The sequence below is a fragment of the Piliocolobus tephrosceles genome, chromosome 13, assembly GCF_002776525.5.
Source record: "Piliocolobus tephrosceles isolate RC106 chromosome 13, ASM277652v3, whole genome shotgun sequence".
Lineage (NCBI taxonomy): Eukaryota > Metazoa > Chordata > Mammalia > Primates > Cercopithecidae > Piliocolobus > Piliocolobus tephrosceles.
In genome coordinates, this window is record NC_045446.1 from 13,141,019 (window position 1) to 13,167,920 (window position 26,902).

General features: G+C 39.1%; 1 protein-coding gene across 2 annotated transcripts; it reads right to left on the reverse strand.

Moving 5' to 3' along the window:
* Positions 1-3,404: 3,404 nt before the first annotated feature.
* MS4A12 (membrane spanning 4-domains A12) lies at positions 3,405-17,744 on the reverse strand. 2 transcript variants are annotated; one of them, XM_023215871.2, is made up of 7 exons: positions 17,702-17,744; positions 12,844-13,128; positions 9,544-9,681; positions 8,748-8,804; positions 6,961-7,077; positions 3,995-4,105; positions 3,405-3,813 (listed from the first exon to the last, which is right to left on the reverse strand). In XM_023215871.2, the coding sequence occupies exons 2-7, from the start codon at positions 13,120-13,122 to the stop codon at positions 3,712-3,714; spliced, it is 804 nt and encodes a 267-aa protein (XP_023071639.2). In that variant the 5' UTR covers positions 13,123-13,128; positions 17,702-17,744; the 3' UTR covers positions 3,405-3,711. The 2 variants fall into 2 exon arrangements, with proteins under 2 accessions (XP_023071639.2, XP_023071640.2); XM_023215872.2 differs by lacking the exon at positions 9,544-9,681.
* Between the last annotated feature and the right edge of the window lie 9,158 nt (positions 17,745-26,902).

Here is a 26,902-nt window from a genome sequence, read left to right on the forward strand (position 1 = left end):
TCATGCCACCTCACTAACATGATCTTAAAATTTGAGACTTGATCTTTTCAGAAAGGAGGGAATTTGACCAACTGACCTCTCATTCTCTGTACTTGTAAAATCTCATGACTTAATTTTTTAATAGGTCTTTGTTTTCTAAAATTGTTTTCTCAATGTCTCTTAATGCTATAAAGTGTAGAGACAGAGAAAACTAGTTAAGAATACAAGTTAGTAATAGCAACAGAGAGAAAATAATATGTTACTAACTGAAGTAAGCTTTATACATTCAAACACAATCTTTGAGAAATAAAGTGTTTAGAAGCATAGACAATCAAAATTAATCACTCTATGATTAAATAAAAATCCATAAAATTACAGAATCCATATAGAATAATAAGGAACAGCATATCTACATTGCTATTATTTGTCACTTTACAGAAAACAAGAAAATAAAAATAGGCCCTTTTATGTATACAGTTGGCCCTCTGTTTCATCTGATTCAACCAATTGTGGATCAAAAATATTCAAAAAACATGCCAGTAAAAATACAAATGCAACCCTCAATGTGGTGTAACAACTATTTACATAGCATTTGCACTGTATTAGATATTATAAGTAATCTAGAGATGATTTAAAGTATAGGCGATTTGCATGTTACATACAAATCCTGCACCCCTTTGTATTAGGGACTCAAGCACCCTTGGATGTTGGTATCTGTCCAGCAGATACGGAGGGATGACTGTATAGAAAATTCTTTTCACTTTCGTAGTTAACAGTGGAACCACCCTAGGTTTGGTATTCCTAAAAAATGCCAATCAGAAAAAGAAAGTGGGGGTTTCTCAGGTTAATTGATGGAAGGAAGAAACTAAGAAATACTACAACATATTCCTGCAATAACTGATGATTGGAATTCTTTTCTTTTTTTAAAATCAGTCTCTGTTTGAGTACTTTAAACCCAGTTAAGCATCCCATTATTTGTAAAAACAAATGAATAAAAGGAATCATTTATTTGTTTTTATTTTTTGGTGATCCTGTCACTAATCCAAAAGCAGCTGAGGAATGAGTACCCTAACCCTTACTCCCAACCCCCCCATTCTTATCCCCTGAACTTGCTTTATATAGAAATTCTGAAATAGTCGCAGAAAGCTCTTATCTAGAAAACGCTTCTCTATCTTTAGCATCTTTAGCAGGAATGCAACCCCTCGGCGCCTTCAGAATTAAGTCCAAATTCTTTAGCAGGGCACGTAAAGCCCTTCATGAACAGCTCCCCACCCAGCTTCTTAACCTCATCCTGACCACTTCTCTGTTTCCACACGAACAGCTCCCGCAGTAACCTTGTTTGGGAAGCCTACTCTGTCTCACAAGCCTGTTAGATGCCCCACTCCTTGTTCCCCCAACATTCTGAGCATAATTCCTACCACAGTGTGTTCTTTCGATTTTCAGGACAGGCTCCTAAGTCAATGGGAGCTCCCAGAAGTCAAGGAATTCATTTCTGTATGACCAAGGGCAGTCCTGGGCTAGAACCCAGAGAATCAATACTGGATCAAATCAAGAATGGGGCGTGGGGTAGGGGGGCGGGGTGCGTTAAGATCCAGACTCTGATGAGGGAGGGAGGGAGGTGATAAGAGAACAGGGAGGCTGTGGGGAGAGGAGCACCGTAATCAGCCTCCGTGTCCCTTTATGGCTTTTGACACGAAATCACTCCAGCAAAGCGACATCACTATCCTGCATGTTACTTATTCAAGGTTCCGAGAAGTTTCGGGGGGTGCTCGTCCAGGACCCAGACCAGGTTCTCACGCCAGCGCCTGGGCCTAGATGAAGAGGAAGATCCTGGTTGGCAACGCGCTCAGCGCCAGGTGCCCAGATCTCGCTGAGCTACCATCACAGGGATAGCCCGGAGCCCAGCACCCAGCCAACCCTCAGGCTCCTCAGGGAGTGAAGTCTCCAATGGCAACGGTGTGCTCCTCCTGCGCCTGCGCACCCACTCAAGAACGGCAGGGGCGGAGGGAGTGCGTGTGCGCAGACTCACTAGGCCCCTGGCAACCACGTGGTCAGACAACCGGTCAACTACATTTTGGTGTCCCTAGGAATGGTTTCTGCAAACGTCTGTTCTGAGATTACCCACATTGGTGCATTTCTTATACACACACCTGCTGCACAGTGACCAGGATCACCGGGGAAAAGTCCGCCCTTCACCTTTTCTGTCTTCAAAGAAAAATTCTGACCGCAAGTGCACTTTGAAGGGTGCACTTTCGAGTGAAGTGGCTGAATCAATGGCTCACTTTTTTGTCCTTTAAACATAAATAACCGAAGAAGGAAATTAGTGACGAGAGTAATACTTAACAAGACACCAGAAGGACTTTTTGATCCACTTGCTGAGGTGGGTTTACCTTTTGGGTGATACATGGTGCCAGTTTTCTATCTGAGGTGTAGACAGTAGTTAAAACAGTGTTTAAGAAGAGATCCTGTAGATGAGGAGTACAGACCATCCTCTTAGGCAGCTATCATGACTTACTGAGGCATTTAAAGTACCTGGAGAACAGCTACTCATGCCATTTCTCATTTATTCATGGAAAATTTAAATTGACATTGTGGAAAAGTTAAAATTCCAGCTTGTAATGTAAATTTTTAGTCAATGATAGCCAGTGAGTAAAACATGCAGAAAACAAGACAGATTTTTCTTTCATAAGGAAATTTTCTGTGCTTCCAAAATCTTTATTTGCAAAGGCTAAATCATGAGTGTGTCTAAACTTTTCCCATGTTACCATTCTGCTCAGTATTCTGACTCTACCTATGCCCCTAACCTTGGGCATGAGTCACTACTGCTTTGACAGGGATGACATGAGCCATCACATCAGATCCTCACTGCCACTATTGCAAATCTGTGGATATCTGTGATAATGATACTTTTCTATTTTGTAGAGAAACTGCCCTTCTTCATGACTTAGGTGATGTTATCTATCCGTGCTTTTGATTTCTTGAAACTTACACTGTCTTTCATCCCTTCTTTCTTACCCTGATTGTTCTAATTGGGTTATAAATGTGCCCACAATTCAAAAACAAAAAGCCAAACTCAAATGGAAACCCCTCAATGCAGCAACCCCGTCCTACTGTTGTCCCATTGCAGGTTAGTTTAACGTACATGAAAATACTCTGTAAATAGCAAAATTTTGTAGATATTCAGGAGGCAAGATGTTTGATGATATTAGTGTATAGAATAATGTGACCTCCAACAAGGGCAACTGGACATTTGCTTTCTGAACAAAAAGACGAGGAGGAGATGAGTTAGGGAACTCCAGTGACTGGACACCTAGAAAAATCATCATCAAAGAAGGTTTATCAATCTTCTTGGAGTATAGGTCAGATCTACTGCTCTACAACCAATATCAAATCAAAATCAATTTTTTAAACATACTGAAAAAGGCTTTTGTTTCTAATGACATTTTATTAAGGAAAAAGTAATATGAACAGAAACATTTCTAACTTTAAGAGAGTTGCGGAATCATTTTTCAGTCCTCCAATCCTTCACCTTTGCCAGCATGTAGTAGTGGTAATGTAGGAAGAGACTGTGAAGGGAGATACAGCCGTCATTAGCGACCAACCTGAAAACAAATCTCAAACACAGTTTTTAAAGACTAGAAATCATTGTGGACAATTAAAGACATCTTCTTAACTTTTTCCAGGCAGTTTTTCCCCATGAGATTAGACTGATCCCCCTTTTTCTTTTAATGTCTAGGGACATTCGTTAGAGTAGTTGTTGCATCTGGGAGGAGCTGAAGAAGACGCTGGTGTCACAGGGTTGTTTTCATACATATTTGGAATAACCAGGACAGGCTGGAAAGAATGAATAAAAACCAGCAATAAGGTTACTACAATCCTACGCAATTTCTCCTGGTACCATCAGAGTGAAGGACAAAGAGCATTCTGGTAAGCCCATAGTAGGATTTAGCAGACACAAGTCTGTATTTCTCCAGGGCGTCTTCAGATTATTTTACAAAGAAGAGACACAACTCACCATGTTGATCGTGGTGTTTGCTTGGTTGGCAAAATAAGCTGTGGCACAAGCTGTGCAGACCTCCAAGAGGGAGAAGATAATCAGCATGCCTGAAATGCCTTTTCCAGAAAGCTGAAATCATGAATAAATAGTGAAATTTTGGCTAGTCAGGAGGGCCTCACATGGGCTTCAAAAATTATTGGCCCATCAAATGTGCTATTGCTTATACTCAACTTGCTCCATGCTTATTCTTCCAGTATCATCGAATGCTTGTTCCAGAGGAGTGTGAAGTTATTTTGGATTTTCTTTAAAATGCCAGAAGTCTTTCCTTTTGGTAAGTAGGCTATTTTGTTTAGAAATATTAGAAAGAAGGTAGTTTTTTTTTTTTGCTTTGTGACAGCCTCATTGCTTTTTTTATAAAAATGTTAAAAAAGTCAAGCAATATAGAAACCAACGGATCATTCAAAATGCCACTGCTTAGAAATAACCAAAACTAATGTTTGATGACTGTTATCCTAGCGCTCTGTGTACAGGGAAAAGGCAGAAGAATGGATGTGTGGAAAGATGCCATGAGAGAGGAAAAAACAGAGACCAAGGGAGAGGAGCATCATTCTATAAGAATGGAATCATGTTATTTCGATTTTAAGTAAAAGTGTTAAGCTCACTTGAACTTTATACAGGCCTTCTACTTGATCAGATACAGTGTAGGTGAATTTTCCTTCATTCACACTTCTGTTTATTCTGTTATTTGTCTTCCTTGCTTCCATTACAACTTGAGCCCTAGCTGTTGTTTCATATCCATGTTTCTAAATGTGAACATATAGCTGTTGCAGGGAGAGATATAGCTTAGCTGGTCCTGAGCACAGTTCTTGCTAGTGAACATGGACTTTGCTTTTTCTGTCTTCTGAGAGCCTGCTAAATGCTTAGTACGGAGGCCTGCTCCTTGACTGGAGGTTTATTCCTGTGCATTTTTGCTCATTCCCTGCTGGTAGTGGGGTACCATGCAGGATATGGGAAGGTGTTGCCCTTTCTTCTGTCTCTTGAGGTCCTGGGTACTACCCATGGTCTTGTACCATACAGGATTTGCTTTATCCTTTCGCAGAATTGACTGCTCTCCACCCCAGCCTTCTCAGTTACAGACTCGAGAGTGTTAGTGAGACTTCTCAGTAATTTTTTTGGCTTCCTTTCTTTCCTTAGTTTTGTTTCTAGGGAAACAAGAGCGAGGTCTAAAAGCTGTGCTTTTTCCCAGCTACTTTGAGTAGCATCAGAATGATTCTTTTCTCTACTTGGATGCCAGTTTGAAAGCTGTTTTTTTAAAATAATTTTTGTTCTTTTGTTTGGTATTTTGGAGGATGAATTTTGTTTTTGCTTCACTCTGCCTTATTTACCAAGAAGCTTTCTCATCTTTTTTTTGCCTCCTGATATGGTTTGGCTCTGTGTCCCCACCCAAATCTCATCTTGCAGCTCCCATAATTCCCACTTGTTGTGGGAGGAACCTGGTGGGAGATGATTGATTATGGGGGTGGGTCTTTCCCATGCTATTCTTGTGATAGTGAATGGGTCTCATGAGATCCAATGGTTTTAAAAAAACAGGAGTTTCCCTGCACAAGCTCTGTTTTTTTTTGCCTGCCCCCATCCATATAAGACATGATTTGCTCCTCCTTACCTTCTACCATGATTGTGAGGCCTCCCCAGCCATATGGAACTCTAAGCTCATTAAACCCCTTTTTCTTCCCAGTCTTTGGTATTTCTTTATCAGCAGTGTGAAAACAAACGAATACACCTTCTTATATAAGCTTTTCCTTACACTGCAAACAGTGTTGTCCTTTGCAAGCACAAAAGTGATCATTCAAATTCCCGGTCTAAAACTCTTCTACGTTTTTAACAAAGGATTGTCTCAGAACTTGGTGGAAAAGGAGTGTGCCAGCAATTCCAACTATTGACACTTCAAAGAACATACTCTATGGGACAGGCATCTGATGGGAGTGCTTAGACAACTTTCAGATTATACCAATGGTTGGAGTCAGGATTTCAGAACCCTTTAGTTGAGAAGCAGATGGCTTCATAAGCCTGCCACTCTGAGATCCAGTGGAACAGAATTACTTACACAGTACTGAGTGAACTGATAAGGGAAATGTTACTGTGTTTATTTGTTCAAAATATTGTGATATTGTCTTCATGTTACTATGTTCTAGATATATAAGGAAGTAATTCTGTCTTTCTTAAGATATATGTAACCCACAGTAATTTAATAAACTCTGCTTTTTGTAAACTGAAAAGCAAAAGCAAAACCAACCCCAACATAAAGTAAAACAAAACCTGTAAAACCACTCTTCTGTGGTTTTCCATTGCTCACAGAATGAAGACCAAACTTGTTAACGTGGCCATTGAGGTAGGATGACAGCTTCCAGTCCAACCTCATTTTATACCATGTTTCTCCATTCCTTACAGATGGTAAGCATTCCTGCCCTCGGGCCACCCATTTCCTCCTAAGGTCAGAGTCCATGCTTGGCTGTATAAGGCTAATGAATGTGTGATCCTGTTTTGAGCACATTCAGAGGCCTGTGCTTCATTTTTTGATTGCTTCATTCCTTGGGTTTCTCTGTAAAAGTCGGATGTTCTTATCCCTGTCATTTACCTCTCACTTCATACTTTACTCTGAAGTTTAACAAAAAACACTCAATAGCTTGACGACCTTGTTTATATAGAATTTCAAATGTTGGGAAAATAATTTTTGGACAATTTTAGAAGCCCTTCCCCATTGTTCATGTAATTGACAGTGAGATGGGCCAATAAAGGATGTCCTTTAAGCCTCGGTCTATCTGTAGAGGTAACCCTCTCACTTTATTCTATAGTCCTAGAGATCATATGACTAGGGGTGGGGCTAGAATAGAAAAAAAATTTTCACTAGAGCTGGTGTACCGTATTAAGAGATAAAACATAGACCCACTTTACGGGACCAGGCTGGTGGACTATGGGATACTTACGATGGCCCAGTAGTCTGCGGGATATAACCCATGGATGCACGTATCCACCACCAGCAGAATCACTCCAAGGAAGGCAAAGATAGAACTAACAATGTTCATTCCCACGCTGCCTTTCACCTAATGGAGATGGCAGGCAAAAATCAATTATATACAGGATCACTGAAGTTAAGTGAAATAAGAATCAGTCACATTTCATGGTTCTTAATTTTTGAACTTTCAAAACAAATTTTCAAGTTGAAATTATTCTGTTTTCTGCCCTTCTGGGTAATTACCATAAACATTATTCCGTATGCAGCCTAGATTTAGGGTACTTCTAAAAAGCTGTAGAAAAATGTAAATCATATAAAGCAGGCACTCATCTATTGTATTTTACCAAAAGCCTCATGCACAATAACAACTTTATTTTCTTTATAAAAAATGAAAAAACTTCTCATGAGCATTTTTCTGTGGCAGACACTGTGTTAAATTATTTAAATTATCTCACTTAACTCTTACAGCTTTTGTATGAGGTGATATGATAGCATCTGATTTTTATAGATGGCAAAGTATTTAGACACAACATTTTTGCTGAAAAATTTAGGAATTAATGAAAACCCTAAGTCTCTCTAGGGACTAAATATGCACCCCCAAATTTAGAAGAAGAAACTCTCTTGGCTTTTGTGGGCAGAGGTGTATGGGTGACTACAAATCTTTCCCCAGTTTCTACAATAGGATTTTAACATGCAGAAGAATAATTGTGAAACCAAGTCTGCAGCTGACTTGCTAGGGGTGGCATAGTCGAGTTCTTTAGAATGTGCTTGTGCTGCAGCATGCCTTAGAGCCTCCTGAGGTCTCTGAAAGCTCTTAGAAAAATTGTCTTATGTAAGTGTCAGTGGCTGTCTCCTCTAAGAGGATGGAATCTATGCTTGGACAATCTCAATTAGAGGGAAGGATCCTTAAAGGATGCAGAGAAAGGGTGCTTTATTTTGTTTTTGGACTGCAACAGGAGTGGTTAATCAGAATTAGGCTTGTTTTTATTTTATTTTAATTTGATTTAATTATTTTATTCTTGTTTTGTCTGGAAGAGCAAGAGCTACACAATCCTATGTTCCTCTTTCCCCGTTCTTCCCTCTTGTACTGGATTACATATAATTTTGACACCACCTCTGCTCTAGTTGACTCTAATTCTTGGTAAATCACTTTCTTTTTCCTGGTTCAATAGTAGACCAGGGAATTGCAATAGGTGGGGTGCTGTGACCAACAGAACTCAAGGTCCCATCTTACTGATCATTTTTATAAACTCTTCTTACGAAACAGGCTAGATTCATTTAATGGCAATTTAAAGAACTGTAAAACACACACCCAATCTGAGTAAGAGTAGGAAAGACGCAAAAATATGAAAATAAAAATACAAGACAGAGCTGAGAAGTGGCAAATTAACAGTAGAGACTTGGTAACTGATGTGGCTAGTAGGTATTTCCTGGCTCCTGGATTCTCCTTTGGACTTCCCATAATAGTGACCTGACTGAACCAGGGAGCTTTCAGGTTAAAGCTTAAACAACCCTGATCTTTACTACTTCTCACCCTTGTCAGTTCAACAGTCAGGATGTGGAGCTCTGCCATTTCTTAGTGGCAATCTGTGTGGACCACTCTCCTACCCCAGCGCTCAGAACATGAGGCAACCAATAGATTTTTTTTGGGAAAGGTGCTCTCTTTTGCATTTCCCAAATCCAGCTTTTCCATATTCCTCCCCAATATGTTAAGCTAATCTTTAAAGGGGTTCAAAAAGCAGAAACAGTCTAACTTACCAGACAGGAGGAAAGCTCCTTGGATGCTGACACAGTGAGAGAGCCCGAGATAATGAACTGTGGAAATGGACAAATTTATTTGAGAAATAGGTTAACTGGTTGTGGTTGGGAGTTTCTCTTCATACGAAAGGTTGGTCTATTTATGTTCATCTAGCTTCCTTCTCTAAATTTTCTCTCGCACTTCTGAATTTTCTGGAGTAACTCTCAGGCACGTGTCCTTGACTTCTTTTTTATTGTTTTCTCCTTAATTTCTGGCCTATGAAGAACTCATAATGTCTAAGCATTCCTTGTTCTGAGGCTTACGCTCCATCCCTTCTCATAATCAATTGCTTTTTTTTAATTAAAAATATTTTTTTGGAGATTGGGTCTCACTATATTGCTCAGGCTGGCCTCAATCTCTTGAACTCAAGCAATTCCCCGGCCTCAGCCTCCCAAGTAGCTGGGACTACAATCACACACCGCTATGCCTGACTGACTTGCATATTTTTAATCATGTTTCCAATCACCTTTTTTTTCTCTCTCTCTCCAACCAATACATACATTTCCATCTCAAATGGAGTAGGAAACCAAAACTTTGGCTTGCTGGTTACATGATTACATTTTAAAGAATGGAATAAGCTCCTATTTAAAATGGTGAACAAGTTCCCGATTTTTTTATGCTCATTCAGAGCTGTTAATTTTTCTAAATTCTCCAGCCCTCAGATGTAGGGCTTTATCAAGAAATGAGTTGTGAATTGGCTGGAGATATCAATACTTTATAAACCAAGAAGATGTGGTGTTCTAGCAATCTACTCACAGAAAGGCCACCCCAGAATGGGTATCCACTAATAACAGCAGTAGAGGCAACACGGAATACTTTTCCATAAGGGAATACTATTAAACACAAAATAATTCCAAAACCAAGGTGCATCAATCCAACCATGATCTGGATTACCTGAAAAAAGAAAACAACCATTTTAAAATTACTTCTTCACTTTCAGACGTGTGAAACGTTACAGTCATTGCTGCCCCTGCTTATTGATTGTCAATTTTGCTGAGATCCATGGTTGTCATTCAGGCACGCATCTGAAGCAGGAGGTGGGCCATGAAGATTCTGACATACACTAGAATAACTGCAGTGCCGGGCCCTTAGTGAAATGCCTTGTTTTGAGGTATTTGGGGAGACTTATTGGGGTGGCCCAAGAAGAAATCTTCAGAAAGTACAGCTGCTTAATCATGCATTAGTATCTCTGAAGGCCTCTAAAAGACTATTAGAAAAAAAATACTTTAACTGTGATGTCAGTAGTTGCTTTTTCAGATGGATCAGTTCTCTGCTTGGGTCATCCCAGTTATGGGTAAAGGGATTGGTGAAGATAAAACCATTTATAAGGCATGAATTATGTGCTTAGTCATGTTCTGAACACTTTACATTTATTGTTTCATGTAGTCCTCCCACAACTGGATTGAGTCCCAGAGACATAAAGACATGTGAGACCTTGTATCCAAGGTCGCACAATTCCTGAGGGGCAGATCTGGGAATTTACTGCAGCACATTGACTGCTGAGCCTGTCTGAACTGTTCAGTACTGTCTTCCCCCATGCTCAGCTCTGCTCTACCTCTTCCATGAAGTCCTCTTGATTACACCAAATTAGTCTTTTTTCTTTCTTTCTAAATTTCTGTTGCATCTCATGACATAAAACACACCTTGTTATTTGATTTTGTATTCATTGATATTGTTCTCTTTTAAAAAGTTGCAGGTGTGCAATCATTTTCTTACCATTCTTCTTACCAATCATATATTACTAAAAGTAAGGTATGCATCTTTTAGCTCCTTATACGTCTTATTGAACCTTCCTTCATTGTAAATAAAGATAGATTTCTGAGGAATAACTATTTCTAGATTGGTCCAAAGGTTGACTGTAGATTTGTCATTTATTGTTCCCCATGTTTACACCTTATCTATCCAGGAAGACTGCAAATACAAGGACTGCTGTATTTATTCAATAAAAAGCTACTGAACACAAGTAAGTTGAATTAAAATGTAAAAAACCCAGTTTTATAAACAATGCTAAAAGTTTCTTGAGACTTTGATAAAAACCATGAACTTTTCTCCCTAAAAAATTAGTCTTGCACCTCCATACACACACATACCATACTTTTGCATATAGCTTCAGAGGCATGATGGGCCTCCTTTAGCCTATCTCACTTAAAGAACTCCTGTATTAGACTTTAGATTTGGTTTTTACAACTCTTCTTTAGAGCAGCAATTTAGACATCTGGTCACAAACTTCCCATCCTCATCCTTGCTGTCACCTTGATGAGGGACAGTTAGATCTGGATTTGTACTGGCCCTCATTTCTCCTCCTACAGCCCTGGCTGTACCATTTACTGATCAAAATTGCCTATAGGGCAGACTTAAAAATTTGGACATACAATTTGTCTGCATTTGTGGACACAGAAGCACTTTAAGGTCTGAGTTGACTGGTACAGGTGTGCCACGTCCTGCCACCTGTGGCCCCTGCACTGTCGTGATGCCTGGGGCCTGCTGATGGTATAGAGATAACAATCTTCAGAGAGAGGAAGTAGCTTCTGCCAACTGGAACTTTTGAAAACAAAACTTCACAGTCTTTTAAAGTATTTTTATCACATGCCTTTTCGGTGCCAGGCAGCATGCTTCAGTGGTTCGTCATCCACTCAGTCAAAGCCAAAGCCTTCTGCTCTGCAGGCCTCATCAGCTGTGGCCTCTGCCGCTCCTTTGCCCTCCTGACAACTGCTCCCTCCATCCCTCATTCTGTTCTATTTTATTGGCCTCCTCCCTGTTCTTCAAATACATCACAGACATTTTCATCTAAAGACTTTTACACTGGTTGTTTTCACTTTCCCTGATATCTGCAGGGCTCACTCCTAACTTCAGGTTTTTGCTCAAATGTCATGTTCTAAGGAAAGCCCATTCTGAGCGCCTTGAAATTGCTGCCTCTTCACTGTCTGGTACTTTTTAGCCCTTTTACACTTCTTTGTTTTGTCTATATCATTCGACACCTTCTAATATACTAAGTACTTTACTTCCTTCTTATGTGTACAGTCTGATTTCCCCCACTAGGGCAAGAGTTCTGTAAAGGCAGAGATTGCACCTGCTTTGTACTGGGTGATATATTCCAAGCACCTATGTGGGGTTGGCTGTATGGGGGGTTTGTCCCATTGGCTTATGAGAAGTGGGGAATTTCCTCTATCTGGGAGGAGGAGGATCAGAAGGGCAACTTCCACAGCTTAGTAAATAGGCTGCTGCAAGAGAACTTAGGCTCATTTTTACTTCCCTAAAACATCACAACTTGAAATAGGTAGTAAGATGACTAGAAGATTTTCTGGCACATAATGAGCATTCATTTACGGAATGCTCCAGCAGAGAATTTCGAGCTATTCACAGGGAGAGACTTAATATAATTTGGTGGAATTGTGCTGTGGGATGGATGAGGTATTTGGAAAGCACAGCGAAGGGAGTAACAATTCTACGTAGGCAGGTGGAATTTTCTTACAAGTAGGGCATTTTTGTTTTTACAATGCCTACAGAAACAAGGTGGTCAGTTCAGAGTCTCCTTTGTAGAAGTAAGGTGACAGTTAAGCTGTAGCATCTCTAAGGATATTGGCGAGAAAGGCACAGCAGATGGAATGTCCCCCAGTTCTTTCACACTCAGCCTTTCCCAGACTGCCCATTTGTAGTTTCCTTTTCTGGAGGTAGCCATCAATGTTCATTTTTATGTAAATTCACCTTTATGCAAATACCCGACTTGTAACCGATCCAGAGACGGGATTGAGATTGTCCAAAAAGTCCTTTGAAGAAATGAGATCAAGCTAGATGTAGTAGAGCTTCCGTCATGTCAGTATTACCAAATCCTCCAGCTAGGGAGGCTCCTGTGTCTCCTGTTACATTTTTGCTTGATCTAAAATGAAATGAACTCAAGGGAAAGTCTATAGGCAGACTAAATATTTCTGCCTAAAAGGGATAGTTTCAGAATAACGTTCAGAACTTTTTAGCAATTGGATGATATTCTCTTCTCCTATAACTTATAAGAAGGCCTTGCAAATGTGAATTTAAAATTCTGATAGTAAATAGACTTACCCCTAGTGCCTTTGCTTCTTCTTTAAAGTTTATTACTGCTGTTCCCACGCTTGGATTTCTCATTTGTATATTTCTTTGACCTAGTTGACTGACAGCAGAGGTTCCTGGAGATGTGATGAAGTAGAGCTGAGCACTCTGAGCACCCTGAGCTTGGTTTTTTAAGTTGATTGAACCTGGAGGCTGTTGAGATCCAGGAGCCATAAAGCTGCTTGGTGGGTAGTAAGGGTTGGGTGTGGTTTCATATACTCCAGCATGGCTTGTTGGCTCGGATGACACCATGATGTCCTAAGTATCACAAAACATACCAAAGTGATACGTTTATCCAGAAAAGAAACTAAAGAAAATCTTACCAAATAGCAAATGTCAATTATCTATGCAAATGGAGAGAGCAAGTGAACAGATAATGGGCCATAACATCTGATACAAACATGATTCTCATAAATCCCCAACCCCCAGGCCAAGAACTGGTACCCGTCCGTGGTCTGTTGGAAATCTGGCCACACTACATGAGGTAAGCAGCGGGCAAGCATTACTGCCTGTGCTCTGCCTCCTATCAGATCAGCACGGCATTGGATTCCCATAGCAGCGTGAACCCTGCTGTGAACTGCACATGCTGGGGATCTAGGTTGCAAGCTCCTTATGAGACTCTAATGCCTGATGATTTGAGGTGGAACAGTTTTGTCCTGAACCCATCCCTCATTAGAGAGATGCTGTGCTGCTGACTGTGAAGATGGAGGAAGGCGTCCATGAACCAAGGAATGTGGGTCACCTCTAGAAGCTGGATGAAACAAGGAAACAGATTCTTCCCAGAGTCTCCAGGAAGGAACCTGACTCTGCTGACACCTTGACCTTAGTCTAGTGAGCTGATATGGGACTTCTGACCTACACAACTGTCAGATAAAATAATATATTGTTTTAGGCCACTATGTTTATAGTAGTTTGTTATATCGAGAAATAGAAAACTAATACAGGGGCCAAGTAATACAATACTTGTATGGCAAAGAGGGCAGTCCAAGATTAAAATTATTTGCCAGTAATTGGGAAACTAGATAGTTCACATATGCCCATTTAAGACGATTCTCCTGTTCTTTAGGGAAAATGCTCTTATTCATTTCTGTCCTTCTGAAAGCTTAGAGCATCTCAGACCCCATGTAGCCGAGGGAAATTTTGTTGGAAATAAGCCAATGCAACTGGATATGGACAACAGTGACTATTAATTCTTGAAAAAAAAATTATGACACTTAAAAAATTTGTCGTTAGCCTTAGATTCCTTTTTCTGAGGTCTTCTCAAACAATTTTTCATGTACTTATGAGTATCAAGAAAGTTAGAGTGATGAATGTCTCATTCTTGGTATGAAGTATGAATACTATGAATAACCTATTGGTACAGTGTTTCACTGGTATCTAACAGGGACGCATATTCAGACCCTGTGCTCATGGAATCCAGAAATTTTAGGGTAGGAAAGACCCTTTCCATTTATCCTGTCTCATTCCCCTTCATTTACAGATGAGAAATTGAAGCTGAGTCAAGTTAAGTGACATGCTCAAGGTTACATAGAAAACGTGTGACAGATGGTACATCTAGATCTAGATCCTTGAGGAATCGCCATACTGTTTTCCATAATGGTTGAACTAGTTTACAGTCCCACCAACAGTGTAAAAGTGTTCCTATTTCTCCACATCCTCTCCAGCACCTGTTGTTTCCTGACTTTTTAATGATCGCCATTCTAACTGGTGTGAGATGGTATCTCATTGTGGTTTTGATTTGCATTTCTCTGATGGCCAGTGATGATGAGCATTTTTTCATGTGTCTGTTGGCTGTATGAATGCAGCCATCCCACTACTGGGTATATACCCAAAGGATTATAAATCATGCTGCTATAAAGACACATGCACATGTTTGTTTATTGCGGCACTATTCACAATAGCAAAGTCTTGGAATCAACCCAAATGTCCATCTGTGACAGACTGGATTAAGAAAATGTGGCACATATACACCATGGAATATTATGCAGCCATAAAAAAGGATGAGTTTGCATCCTTTGTAGGGACATGGATGCAGCTGGAAACCATCGTTCTTAGCAAACTATCACAAGAACAGAAAACCAAACACCGCATGTTCTCACTCATAGGTGGGAACTGAACAATGAGATCACTTGGACTGGGGAAGGGGAACATCACACATCGGGGCCTATCATGGGGGGGAGGGGGGAGGGATTGCATTGGGAGTTATACCTGATATAAATGACGAATTGATGGGTGCTGACGAGTTGATGGGTGCAGCACACCAACATGGCACAAGTATACATATGTAACAAACCTGCACGTTATGCACATGTACCGTAGAACTTAAAGTATAAAAAAAAAAAAAAAAAAAAGAATTAAAAAAAAAAAAGAAAAGAAAACCTGTGGCAGAGTTAGGACTTGAAAATGGGATTCTTGGCTGTTGGTTCAGAATCCCCCTCCACCCCCAGTCATCCATACAGCATCACTCTGGACATCTGCAGCTTGTTTTCCAGGCCAGCCTTGGTGACAGGGTATTGACTCTGCTCCTGCAACTGCCCAACAACAAAACTTCTGTCTTTGATGCCATGGAGAGGAGTTTATAAACCAGATTAACTTCTTAGTGACTGAGTAATTAAGTTAGTAAGGATTCTCTTTGCAAGCTTTAGGTGAGGTGTGTAGAGAGCTAACCTTTATTAAAGCCTTATTGTAGGCACAGTAGGGTCTGTATAGTATCATGTTTAGGAAGATGAACTTGGGATCTAACCCCAACTTTGTGTCTTTGGCAAGTTCGTTAACCTCTCTTTGCCTTTGTTTTCTGTCTGTAAAATAGAGCTAAAAAGACTACCTTCCTTAGAGAGTCAGTCTGAGTATTAAAGAGTTATTCTCTGCAAAGTATGTAGGACTGTGCCTATTCCAACCACAGGGGTTGGCTCTGTTATCGCTATGTTAAGTGCACGAGATACATTATCTCTGTACCCTTTACAGAACCCCATGAGGTAGGTACTCTACTAATATCCCCATTTCACAATGAGAGAATTTAATCCAGAACCTACACTCCTAACCCTTGTTTAAGGCAGTGGATGTGGCCATAAGGAAATTTTATAAAAGGAATTGAACAGGGTCAATGTCAAGAGCAAGGAAACAGGAGATGGGTACTCAGAGTACAGTAATTAGCCAGAACAAGAATTTTTTTGAGGTTTTAAAAAGCATACAATTAAAGAATTGTCCACGTTTCTGCATGTATATGATTTCATTACATTCTCCTTTGCTGTTGATTGTTGCTTTTTTTTGTCTCGAGAAATTTTATGAGGAAAACTCAATACTTTTCATTTATTTATCCACAGTTTCTCCTTTCATATCTGCTATTTAGTTTCTGGACTAAGATCTATAAGTTTCATATAGAACCCAGATTATCATGGCTAGGCCTATACTTATTAGGACTAGTCTCAGAATACATTTTTACTGGGTCAATTTCTGGTTTTATGAAAAGAATTAAAGACAGAGCCAGCCAGTTCTGATCCTTTGATTATTCAATTGAAATGAAGACAATTCTGCAAATGATACATGAGAAGGGAAACTAATAAATAGACTCCTTTTATAGATTCCACCTATTGTCTTAGTAGGATTGTTCTCTTGACAATTAATAAAATATTTACCACCATTTGTCCTTTTTTTAAAATAAAAATTAGAACAACTGCAATTTTTAAGAACAAGGAACACATAAAAATATTGGAACTCTGATGAGATCAAAAGTATAAGACTAAAGCAATTAGAGAAAACCTCACCAATTTGCTCTGCGATTATATTATTTCAAATAAAAATGGGGAAATTTTACTTTTTTATAGTTTCTTTTTATCTCATTTTCATGCTAACTTCACTTTTGTCAGAGTGAAGATGATTATTATTTTCAAGAGTACTTTATAGCATAAAGCAAAACATGAAACTGAATCATTTCCACAAAATCACCCAGTACATCCACAGATATACACTTACATCACCTTTCCCAAAATGCTGACCTGGTGAAAATGAATGTTTTTTCCCCACCTATTTTAATTTTAATTGTTTTCTTGTCAGAAAGAAGCACCTTAATTAAAATGTGTTACAAAGCCAAGGGCTCCAGTGTTTCTTCTGTGTTCTGTGTTGTCCTGTGGTAGCCACATAATCATGAAGCACCCAGTGGGGCATGGCCTCGTCCTTTTTGGTCGATGTTCGTGGAATGGCATACAGTTGAACCTACTATTCACTATTCACCTTTCTTGGCATTCGTTTTTTATTTATTTATTTTTTGTTTGTTTGTTTGTTTTTTGGACAGAGTTTCACTCTTTTCACCCAGGCTGGAGTGTAATGGAGAGATCTCAGCCCACTGCAACCTCCGCCTCCCGGGTTCACATGATTCTCCTGTCTCAGCCTCCTGAGTAGCTGGGATTACAGGCGCCTGCCACTACGCCCAGCTAATTTTTGTATTTTTAGTGGAGATGGGGTTTCACCATGTTGGCCAGGCTGGTCTCAAACTCCTGACCTCAAGTGATCCTCCTGCCTTGGCCTCCAAAAGTGTTGGGATTACAGGTGTGAGCCACCACGCCTGGCCAGCATTAGCCTTTTTTTCTTTTTGGAGTCCGTTTTATCTCTTTTATAGCGATCAACTTACTTTTTCATTCTTCTTCTGTTTCGTTTCTTTCTTGTTTCATTCATGGTTTTATTTTCCCTCATTTTTCAACTGGCCTCAACATAGAGTCAAGAACTTGTCTTCATCCTTCCAATCTAGAGAATAGAACCCACACAGGTAGACCAGCCCCACTTTGTGCCCATTGATTTGTAGGAGAGATAAGCAAGGACGTTTCAATGGAGTTACTTTGTTCCTTTGGCACCTCGGTTTCCTCTTTCTCGGCTCCAACCTGTGTGCCAGTATCAGCTATTTACCTGGATTTTATAGGCAGCTTTTACTTCTGTGCTTCAAACCAATTTGTCTTGTATCTTTATGTAGTTCCAAAGTCCTTTTATGGTTGTTTCTCTTTCACCTTAAGTGATGTAGATGCAATTGTAATGTTTGGAATACATTGTGCTTTCACGTCTTCCTCTAATTTTTACCGGGAAGTCTATTCTGACCCTCCCAAACACTTTAGTATTTACTTTCTCCAGCTTTCTGATACTTAATCATTGCAATATCATACTGCATTTTAATACCTTTTAAATTAGATGGACAAAAATTGGAAAATGCAGATAATAAAAAAAGGAGAGAAAAAGCACTCAATCTCACCATGCAGACATAATTGATGATAGCATCTGCATTTTGATTTGTAAACTTTCGTAGGCACATATATGTATTTTATACATATATAATTTAGTAAAATCAAGTTAGGATCATAATGTATGTGTACTTTATAACCTGCTTTTTAGCTTAATTTAATGTCCTATAAATAGCTTTTCATGTCAATAAACATATTTATTGTAATTCTTTTTTTTTTTTTTGGAGACGGGGTCTCGCTCTGTTGCCCAGGCTGGAGTGCAGTGGTGCAATCTCGGCTCACTGCAATATCTGCCTCCCGGGTTCAAGTAATTATCCTGCCTCAGCCTCCTGAGTAGCTGGGACTACAGGCATGTGTCACCACATTGGGCTAATTTTTGTATTTTTAATAGAGACGGGGTTTCACCATGTTAGCCAGGATTGTCTCGGTCTCTGGACCTCATGATCTGCCCACCTCAGCCTCCCAAAGTGCTGGGATTACAGGTGTAAGCCACCATGCCCGGACTATTTATTGTAATTCTTAATAGTGGCATGCTATTTTATTTTTTGGAAGTGTCCTGTCACATTCCAGTTACTTATTTTATGTTGTATCTCAGGTACAAATGAGTACCTTGAGACCAGAGATCCTTGGGGCAGGGGCTGATATCTATCCCCACCTCCAACTCCATGTATGGCACAGTGTCTCACACATGGTAAGGCTCATTAAATATATGTTAAAAGAGGTAGTGGCGTGATTGCAGATTCATTTTTCTTTTTTTTTTTTTTTCTTTTTTTGTGTATTATTGAGGGTTTTCTTTCTCTTATGGTTTTACATTTTTGTATATTTTTCTAAAATAGAAAAAAGATGCTGAAGATTTATTAATGTTATGAGCTTAAGAAAATGACAATTTCAGGCAATAATATTGCTGAAAAGCTTGAAGGTAATTGAAGGAAAAAGAAGCGAGCATTGTTTTTGAAAGCCTACAGAATCCTAATTACTGTCTGGAAGGGTATAACATGATCAATCTTATTCATGTTATCCAGGCAGCAGGAAGATGAAGTTGAAAATAAATCATATCCCACTGGGCACAGTGTCTCACGCCTGTAATCCCAGCACTTTGGGAGGCTGAGGCAGGTGAATCACTTGAGGTCAGGAATTGGAGACCAGCCTGGCCAAGATGGTGAAACCCTGTTTCTACTAACGTACAAAAATTAGCTGAGCATGGTGGCACACGCCTGTAATCCCAGCTACTCGGGAGGCTGAGGCAGGAGAATCACTGGAACCTGGGAGGCGGATGTTGGAGTGAGCCGAGATTGCACTGCAGTGCTCCAACCTGGGTGACAGAGCAAGACTCCCTCTTAAAAAAAAAAAAAAAAAAAAGGAAAAGAAATAGTGTCTTTTAAACCTAGAATCCCCTTCCTTCTCCTGTTGGCCTTTCAGACCCACCTCATGCAGTAAATCTTGGTAAGACTTCTGCACTGTTCTCTCCTATAATCATGTGGTTAGTGCTATTAACAGTGTGATTCTTCCATGTTGTATTCTGATTTGTGATTTCTTCAAACATGCTCTAACTTCTAAGGGCAGGAGTTACAGCACCATTTTATAATCTCTTTTGTATCCCTAGCTTAGGAAAATGCTCGTAAACCTGAATGCTTTACAAACTGTCTGTGGAGAAAGGCCATTTTTTCCATTAAAAATTTCAATTTATTGTGGACCAACACATTTGTAAAATACAATAAAAATAAACAACTAGGAAAATAAAATAGACAACAATTCAAGCCCAGCGTTTCCATGAGAATCTGTAGGCATAAAATTGTTTTAATAAATGTAACCTCAACATGGGAAAACAGAAAAAAATTACAAACCTGACAATGATCCACAACTATTATAATCACTATGACACATAGCTTTTGGCTCTTCCAAAATTGTAGCTAAACAAAAATTACAAAGGAAATAATGATTTCCTGTATTAAAAGTCCATAATACACACTTGGAATAAACATTGTATCCATTACTGTGTACATTTCCACTATTTAAATAAACTTGCTTCTTGCTTATTAATTTGTTTAATCTAACTTGGATTGATGGCCGTGCTACTTGCAGAGGATAATGCATTTTTAAACTGTTTCTATGTTTTGTTTTAACAATACCCCTAGTAGAGAAATCAGTCTCACAGAGGTATGTTGATAAAAACAGAAGGAATTTTGGAATAATTTCAGAAACACATGATTTTTGTTTGTTTGTGTTTTTGAGACAGAGTCTCACTTTGTCACCCAAGCTGGAGTGCAGTGGCCTGATCTCCACTCAATGCAACCTCTGCCTCCTGGGTTCAAGTGATTCTCATACCTCAGCCTCCTAAGTAGCTGGAATCACAAGTGTGTGCCACCAGGCCCAGCTAATTTTTGTATTTTTAGTAGAGATGGGGTTTCACCATGTTGACCAGGCTGGTCTCAAACTTCTGATCTCAAGTGATCCACTCACCTTGGCCTCCTGAAGTACTGGGATTACAGGCGTGAGCCACAGCACCTGGCCGGAAACACAGAATATTTATTTAAAATTCTTATGTATAACAAAACAAGTGATATCACATTTTCAAAATGCATATTCAATCCATCGGTAGTCATTGCCAACAATTTATCCTATCTATAATTTTTTTCCTTTTGATCAAAAAATGGATTTTGAGATAATGTGATATATTTTTTTCTGTGTCTGGCTGATTTCACCTATTGATCCATTTGTCTGTTCTTTCACCAGTACCACACTGTCTTTGTTACTGTAGGTCTTGAAGTTGGGTAGTGTCAGTCCTCCAACTTGGTTCTTCTGCTAACATTTTTGCTACAGATTTTCAGATATACAGATATAGAGAACAAAATGTTGATTAGCAGGAGTAGCTGGGGGAGGAAATGGGAGATGTAGATGAGAGGATACAAAGTAGCAGATATGTAGGATGAACAAGTCTAGAGATCTAAAGTACACTATGAGGATGGTAAGTAATAAAATTGTAATGCATATGGGATTCGTGGGAAATGAGTAGATTTTGCTTCTCTTGCCACAAAAACAAAAACCAAAAAATGAGTAAGTGAGATGATGGGTTTGTTAATTTGCTTCACTACAGAGGCTTTTTGCTGTCTATATGTCTCTCATAACATCATATTGTATATTTACATATATACAACAAAATTTATTTATGAAAAAGAAAAAAATGCATTCTAGAAAGATTAATTTTCAATTTTTGGACCTCTTCTGAATTTTATATTCCTTTTAATGGAATATAAAATTCATATAGTGATTGGTAATGACTTATTGCAGATGTGGAATATCAGAATCATTAACCACTTTCTTGCTAGTTGTTAAATACTCTTTTTCTAAGCTTTTAATGTTTGTTTTTACCCTTTAATCTTACCTGCCACTGTAAAACATGTTGCAGTTTTTCTTTGCAAAGAGGTATTATAATCATTAAATTATTAAAGATATCATACAAATAAGTGATTGTGGTCATAGGCACATCTTTGAAAATTTGAGATCAAACATGGTTCTTGTCTTGATGAAACACAAACAGTTCACTACCTATTTCAAATATTTTCAGCAGAGCTTTCCCAGTGGAATAATCGGTTATAAAGAATGTTTAAATTTTCTCAATTTTTAAATATATTTTCTTGAGTTAGAGTTGATAAACCAACCTTAGAATATTACATGTTGTTATGTAGTCCTATACAGCATGACCAGTATGAAGCTCACACCACTTACAACTTGTATAAGCTGCATGCATAATGGTCTGTACCCTGTTCAGTGAGATGGAAGTCACTACATGCTACTACATACTACTCTCCATACTCGGTCTCAGCCAAAAGGCCAAGAAGCGATGCATGCTTTATTCTCATTTTCTGTATTGATGTTTTCATGAAATGGCAAGGAAAGAAGGAAGGAAGGAAGGGAGGAAGGGAGGGAGGGAGGGAGGGAGGGATTGATTCCAGCATTGGTCTGTGGTTGACGGTTTGGGTAACACCAACCTGTCAACCGTTATGACTCCATGTTTGCCAGACAGGCTCTATCTGGCAGCTAGAGGTACAGGGAGTCAGGTTTAGTCTTCTGGGAAGGGGAATGGTGAGAGCTAGGTCACTCAGGCTGAAAGGGTCAGTAAAGGAACCGAGGCCCAGTGGTATAAACAGGGTCAGAATAAAGGTAGGAAGAGGAGAGTTAGCATGCTTAGGGCTCCTAGAAAATGTGTAGAAATAAATTCTAAACCTCAGTCACTGGTGGGTAAACAATGGTAGTATAATTCAGTATCAGGTTAGGATTGATTTAGACATAATATCATGTGCCATTTAATGGATACTGTTTGGCTTTTCATAAACCTTTATTTAATTCTTCCAACAATGCCATAATAGATTTAACTGCCATTTTACACACGGGAAACTCAGTCGTAGCATGGTGAGCAATATGATTAAGGTCATATAGTTAGAAAGTGGTAGAGTCTGTCCAGGTGTGTCTGAGTCCAAACTCTTTACTTTTTCCACTAAAGCAGGGCACCTTCAGTGACTGAGAGCCTGACTGAGTCTCTGGGTAAACTTGAGTCAATCAGGAAGAGTGGAGTAAGAGGCAGAGTGCACTCATGAATTAATGCCTGGGACTTCCACAGCATGGCTCTTCACAAGACTTGAAACTCCACATTTGTGCAGTATCTGAGCTTCAGTAGTGGCCTCAAGTGGCAAGTGTGGTACGGTACAGAGGAACAATTGTGACATGATGGTGATGGATTTTACCACCAGGTGTCCTCCGTGGTTAATCTTTGCTTAAAAAAAATTCTTGCTTGTTTTGAACAGTTATTCTTTTATTCTCCTTTTTCTGATATAACAAGAAGTTGACTCAGAACCTTGGAAGGACAAGAAAACATATCTCTCTGCCTCTCCCCTAACACTGTGCAACCTCAGAAAATGACAAGTGGTTGGAAATCTTACAACAATACTTGTACAGTATGCCGACTTGGATCAAGTATTTTGAATCTAGAGAAAGTATTTATCCACTAAAGACCTTGAATTTCACTAATTAGGGATTACTTGGTTCTGTGACTCTGATTTAAATTAGAAAGCTATAAAAGAACAGAGCACATTTTGAAATTCACCAAATACTTACTGAGGGCCAGCTCTGTGCCAGACACTATTCTAGGATTTAATAAGTGAATATGGTACAAAATGCTTATCACATTCCTAGCTTCTGTATCCTTTAGGTACTCTGCTTAGTACTATTCTACCTGCAAGTTTCAATTGGATATGCAAGTCAGGTTTCCTGAGAATAGACTGCTATCATCAGAGTCTTTCAAGTTCATGGATGAACCAAAGATCTGGCATAAATTTAGGGTGGAAGGGTAAAGGCTACAGACATTGTTAGATTCTTATATCTTGTTCATGTTAGGGTTTAGGGTGTCTCTAAAATATTAATGTCTTTAATTTCACAGGTGAGAATCCATTTCTAATAATGCTATGTCATAAGCTACTTTTATTTTAAAAAACTGGACATGTATTATTCTAATTAGAAAAGGGTCTGATATCAATACCACTGATTGCCTCTGAAGAATGGATTTGGTGATCAGAGTGTCAATTAATCATCACCATTCCTAATTAAAGTGGAAGCAACATAGGTTTCTACTATAGCCTAATGCAACTAAAAAGCAATCAATACTGCACCATCTACATTGAAGTATGTGAACTGCAGATATTGTAACACTAGTCCTTACCCTCAGTTATTCGGATCCAATGGACCTCACATGGGATCCAGAATTCTGCTTTTTAACATTCGTGACCAATTGAAGGAGGACCTCCCTCTGTGTTTTCAGAATCACTGGATTATTCTGGTAGAAGAACTATAGGAAGCTAGAAGAAAATGAAAGGTTGTAGCTAAGCCAACTATATACCCATTCAACGGGCTACTCAAAAACAAAAAGTAATAAACTATTGATACAGGAACTGAAGTATCTGAAGGGCATTGTGTTAAGTGAAAAAAAGGTGACCTGAAAAGATTACATTCTCTATGATTCCATCTATAGAATATTCTTAAGATGACAGAGTATATGGTGATGAACAGACCAGTGGTTGCCAGGGATTAGGCATGGGGTTGGACTGTAAAGGGGTGACACAAGGGAGTTTCTTTTTGGTGATGGAAACGATCTATATTCTCAAGTATTTGGGGATGGTGGAACTGTTCTAAAATCCAGTTGTGGTGGTGGTTACATAAATCTCTACATTTGATGAATAAACTATATATACACACACAAAGCATAGTGAGTGCATTCGAAAACTAGTGACATTCAAATAAGTTCTGAGGTTCAGTTAGTGGTGTTATATAAATGTCAGTTTCCTGGTTTAGGCAGTTATACTATGGTTATATCCAAGGTGCACACGAGGGAAGCTGGCAGATACCTAGGAGCTCCTTGTAGTATTTTAGCAACTTGTATGTGAATGTAAAATTATTTCAAAATTAAAAGTAAAAAAAAAAAAAGAAAAAGGAAATCAACAATAACAAGCCTATGTTGAAGCGCCAATGTAGTAAGGATGAAAGATAGTGTCTAAAAAGACAAACGGGGAAGGTAAAACCCATGGAGGTTAAGAATATGATAGAATCTAATACAGACACCCTAGGTTCAGAAGCCTGTTCTCTGTCTTCCTAGTTGTGACTTCGGGCAAATTAGTTAACCTCTCTGTGCTTTAGTCAACTTGTCTTTGAATTTGAGAAATAACAGTATCTATGCCAAAGGGTTATTGTGAAGCTGAAGTGAGATATGTGTACAGAATACTTTTATTAATGTTTGATACATAGGGAGGACTCCAAAACATGTCATTGTTTTGTTATCTCTATGGAGAAAGAATTATCAAGACTTAGGTTAAAGTCAATGTGGGGACCAGAGGCAAGCGCAGGATCCTGGAGGAGAGGAACAGAATCATCACGAGTAGACTTGGTGCAGGTAGCTGTTTGGAGAAGGAGAGTCGCCTTTTGTGTGGAATACACAAATGGGCTCACCTGTTGGCTTTTGGGGACAGGGTATTAGCAACTTATAGAAAAGAGAATTAACTAAAAATAGTGAATTGCAGTACCTCCTCCTTCTCAAAACATTTGAACCAAGAGAATAAAACCTGAAGTGCTTAGAGCTGATCTCTCAAATATTGACAAATGAAAAATTGTATATATTTATGGTGTACAACACGCTGTTTTGATATATGTACGCCTTGTGGAATGATTACATCCAGCTAATTAACACATCCATCACCACACATACTTATCATTTGAAGGAAAGTAAAGTTGTGTAGAAGATAAGGCACATATTTACTTTTATTCTAATTTGAGTGCTTTACAGAGGTGGTGCTGCTAATGGAAATTGTGTTGATGATTTCACTAAGTTCTTAAAGAACAAAGTCTAACATAATTATTCAAAGAGAATTGAATGAGCAGGGACTGGGGATGCTGAGGTGAGTAAAAATGGTTATTACCTTCAAGAAACTTATTTCCTAATGACAGCGTCAGACCCAGTGAAATATACAGTTATTATGAAATCCAATCAGGCCACGAGAGAAGGATTTACAGTGGTTGGTGAGGAAAGGCTTTGCAAAAGAAATCATCCTTGAACCTGCCTTTGAGTAAGTCTTTCTCTGAGTTGGGAGGGTCTGTGGGGTCTCTGTGGCTAAGAAGCAATCTTTGGTTTAAAAGTAGCAGCATGATAATTTAATTTTGGCCAATACAGGGGGCTAATTGTGGTCTCGTCATACTCACTCATAGACTCTTCCTCAGATCTGGAAATTCCCATGCAATGGAAAGGGTGAGAGTCCTGATCCCTTATTTAATGGTCCCCTTTCATGGTATCCCCTGGAGTTGAGAGGATAGGGTGAAGAAATGGAGTTCCTCCATCCTCATATTAGGGAACAGAGGGGAGGGTGTTTGGGGAACGCAGGACTGGCCAGCCCTGATCTCCATCATCAGATGCACATCCTGTTCACTTCATCTTCCCGTCATGAGTTTCTGCTTTCTGGAGTAAAAGGTGAAGGAGGTGCAGTCTGGGCCTCGCCTCTTGGGGGCCAAGTTTGCTCCTCCCTGATCCTTCTCTGATTTTACTGGAAACCTCCAAACACACCTTAGCTTTTGCATTATGAATGGAAGATCCTGTTGGTGGGTGCTGTCATAAAATGTTTTCGTTTTTCAGAAAGCAAAGCAAAAGATCTGTAAACAATGATGTTTGCCAACTGTTAGAAGGTAGAATATTTCAGAATGAAGTGCCATCATCTAAGTGTGAAGAACATAGAGCTGAAAAAGAAGCTGCCTCTTAGAGATGTTCTATTCCAGGCCTCTGCTTTTCATCCGAGAGTGAATATTCAAATCTAAACTATTTTATTAATATTATTCTTTAAATATCTCTGCCAGAATTTCCATCAAAAGTCAGTCATATATCTGAGTAGTTCATTGAATCTATTACGTAATTGTTAAGATGTGCCATTATTTTATACAACACCAAGAAAGGAAATTCAGCCATTTAACCTATGACACCGTATGATCTCAAAGATGTTAAACAGTGGAAAAAAGTAAAGAATTAATGTAATATGTTATGTCTTTAGATAGAAGATAGAGAGATTTTCCTTTTTAGTCCTAAGACAGTAGGAGAAATAATGAAAATTTTATAATTAGGCTGAAGTTTGAATTCCATTTCTTCTATTGTGTGACCTTGGGAAGTGACATTTCTTTAAACTCTATTTCTTCCTCTATAAAATGGGATTATACCCACCTTTGTTGGGTTGAGGTGAGGAATAAATGATTTACTGGATGTAATGCTTCTACCCGAATCCCTG

What these genes read in the sequence shown, in the direction of transcription:
- MS4A12 (XM_023215871.2), bottom strand. Translation starts at nt 13,122, where the DNA reads ATGGTGTCATCCGAGCCAACAAGCCATGCTGGAGTATATGAAACCACA. An exon ending in AGGAGCTTTCCTCCTGTCTG is followed by an intron (nt 7,078 to 8,747) that starts GTAAGTTAGACT and finishes CATCTCCATTAG; the next exon opens with GTGAAAGGCAGCGTGGGAAT. An exon ending in CCGCAGACTACTGGGCCATC is followed by an intron (nt 4,106 to 6,960) that starts GTAAGTATCCCA and finishes TCATGATTTCAG; the next exon opens with CTTTCTGGAAAAGGCATTTC.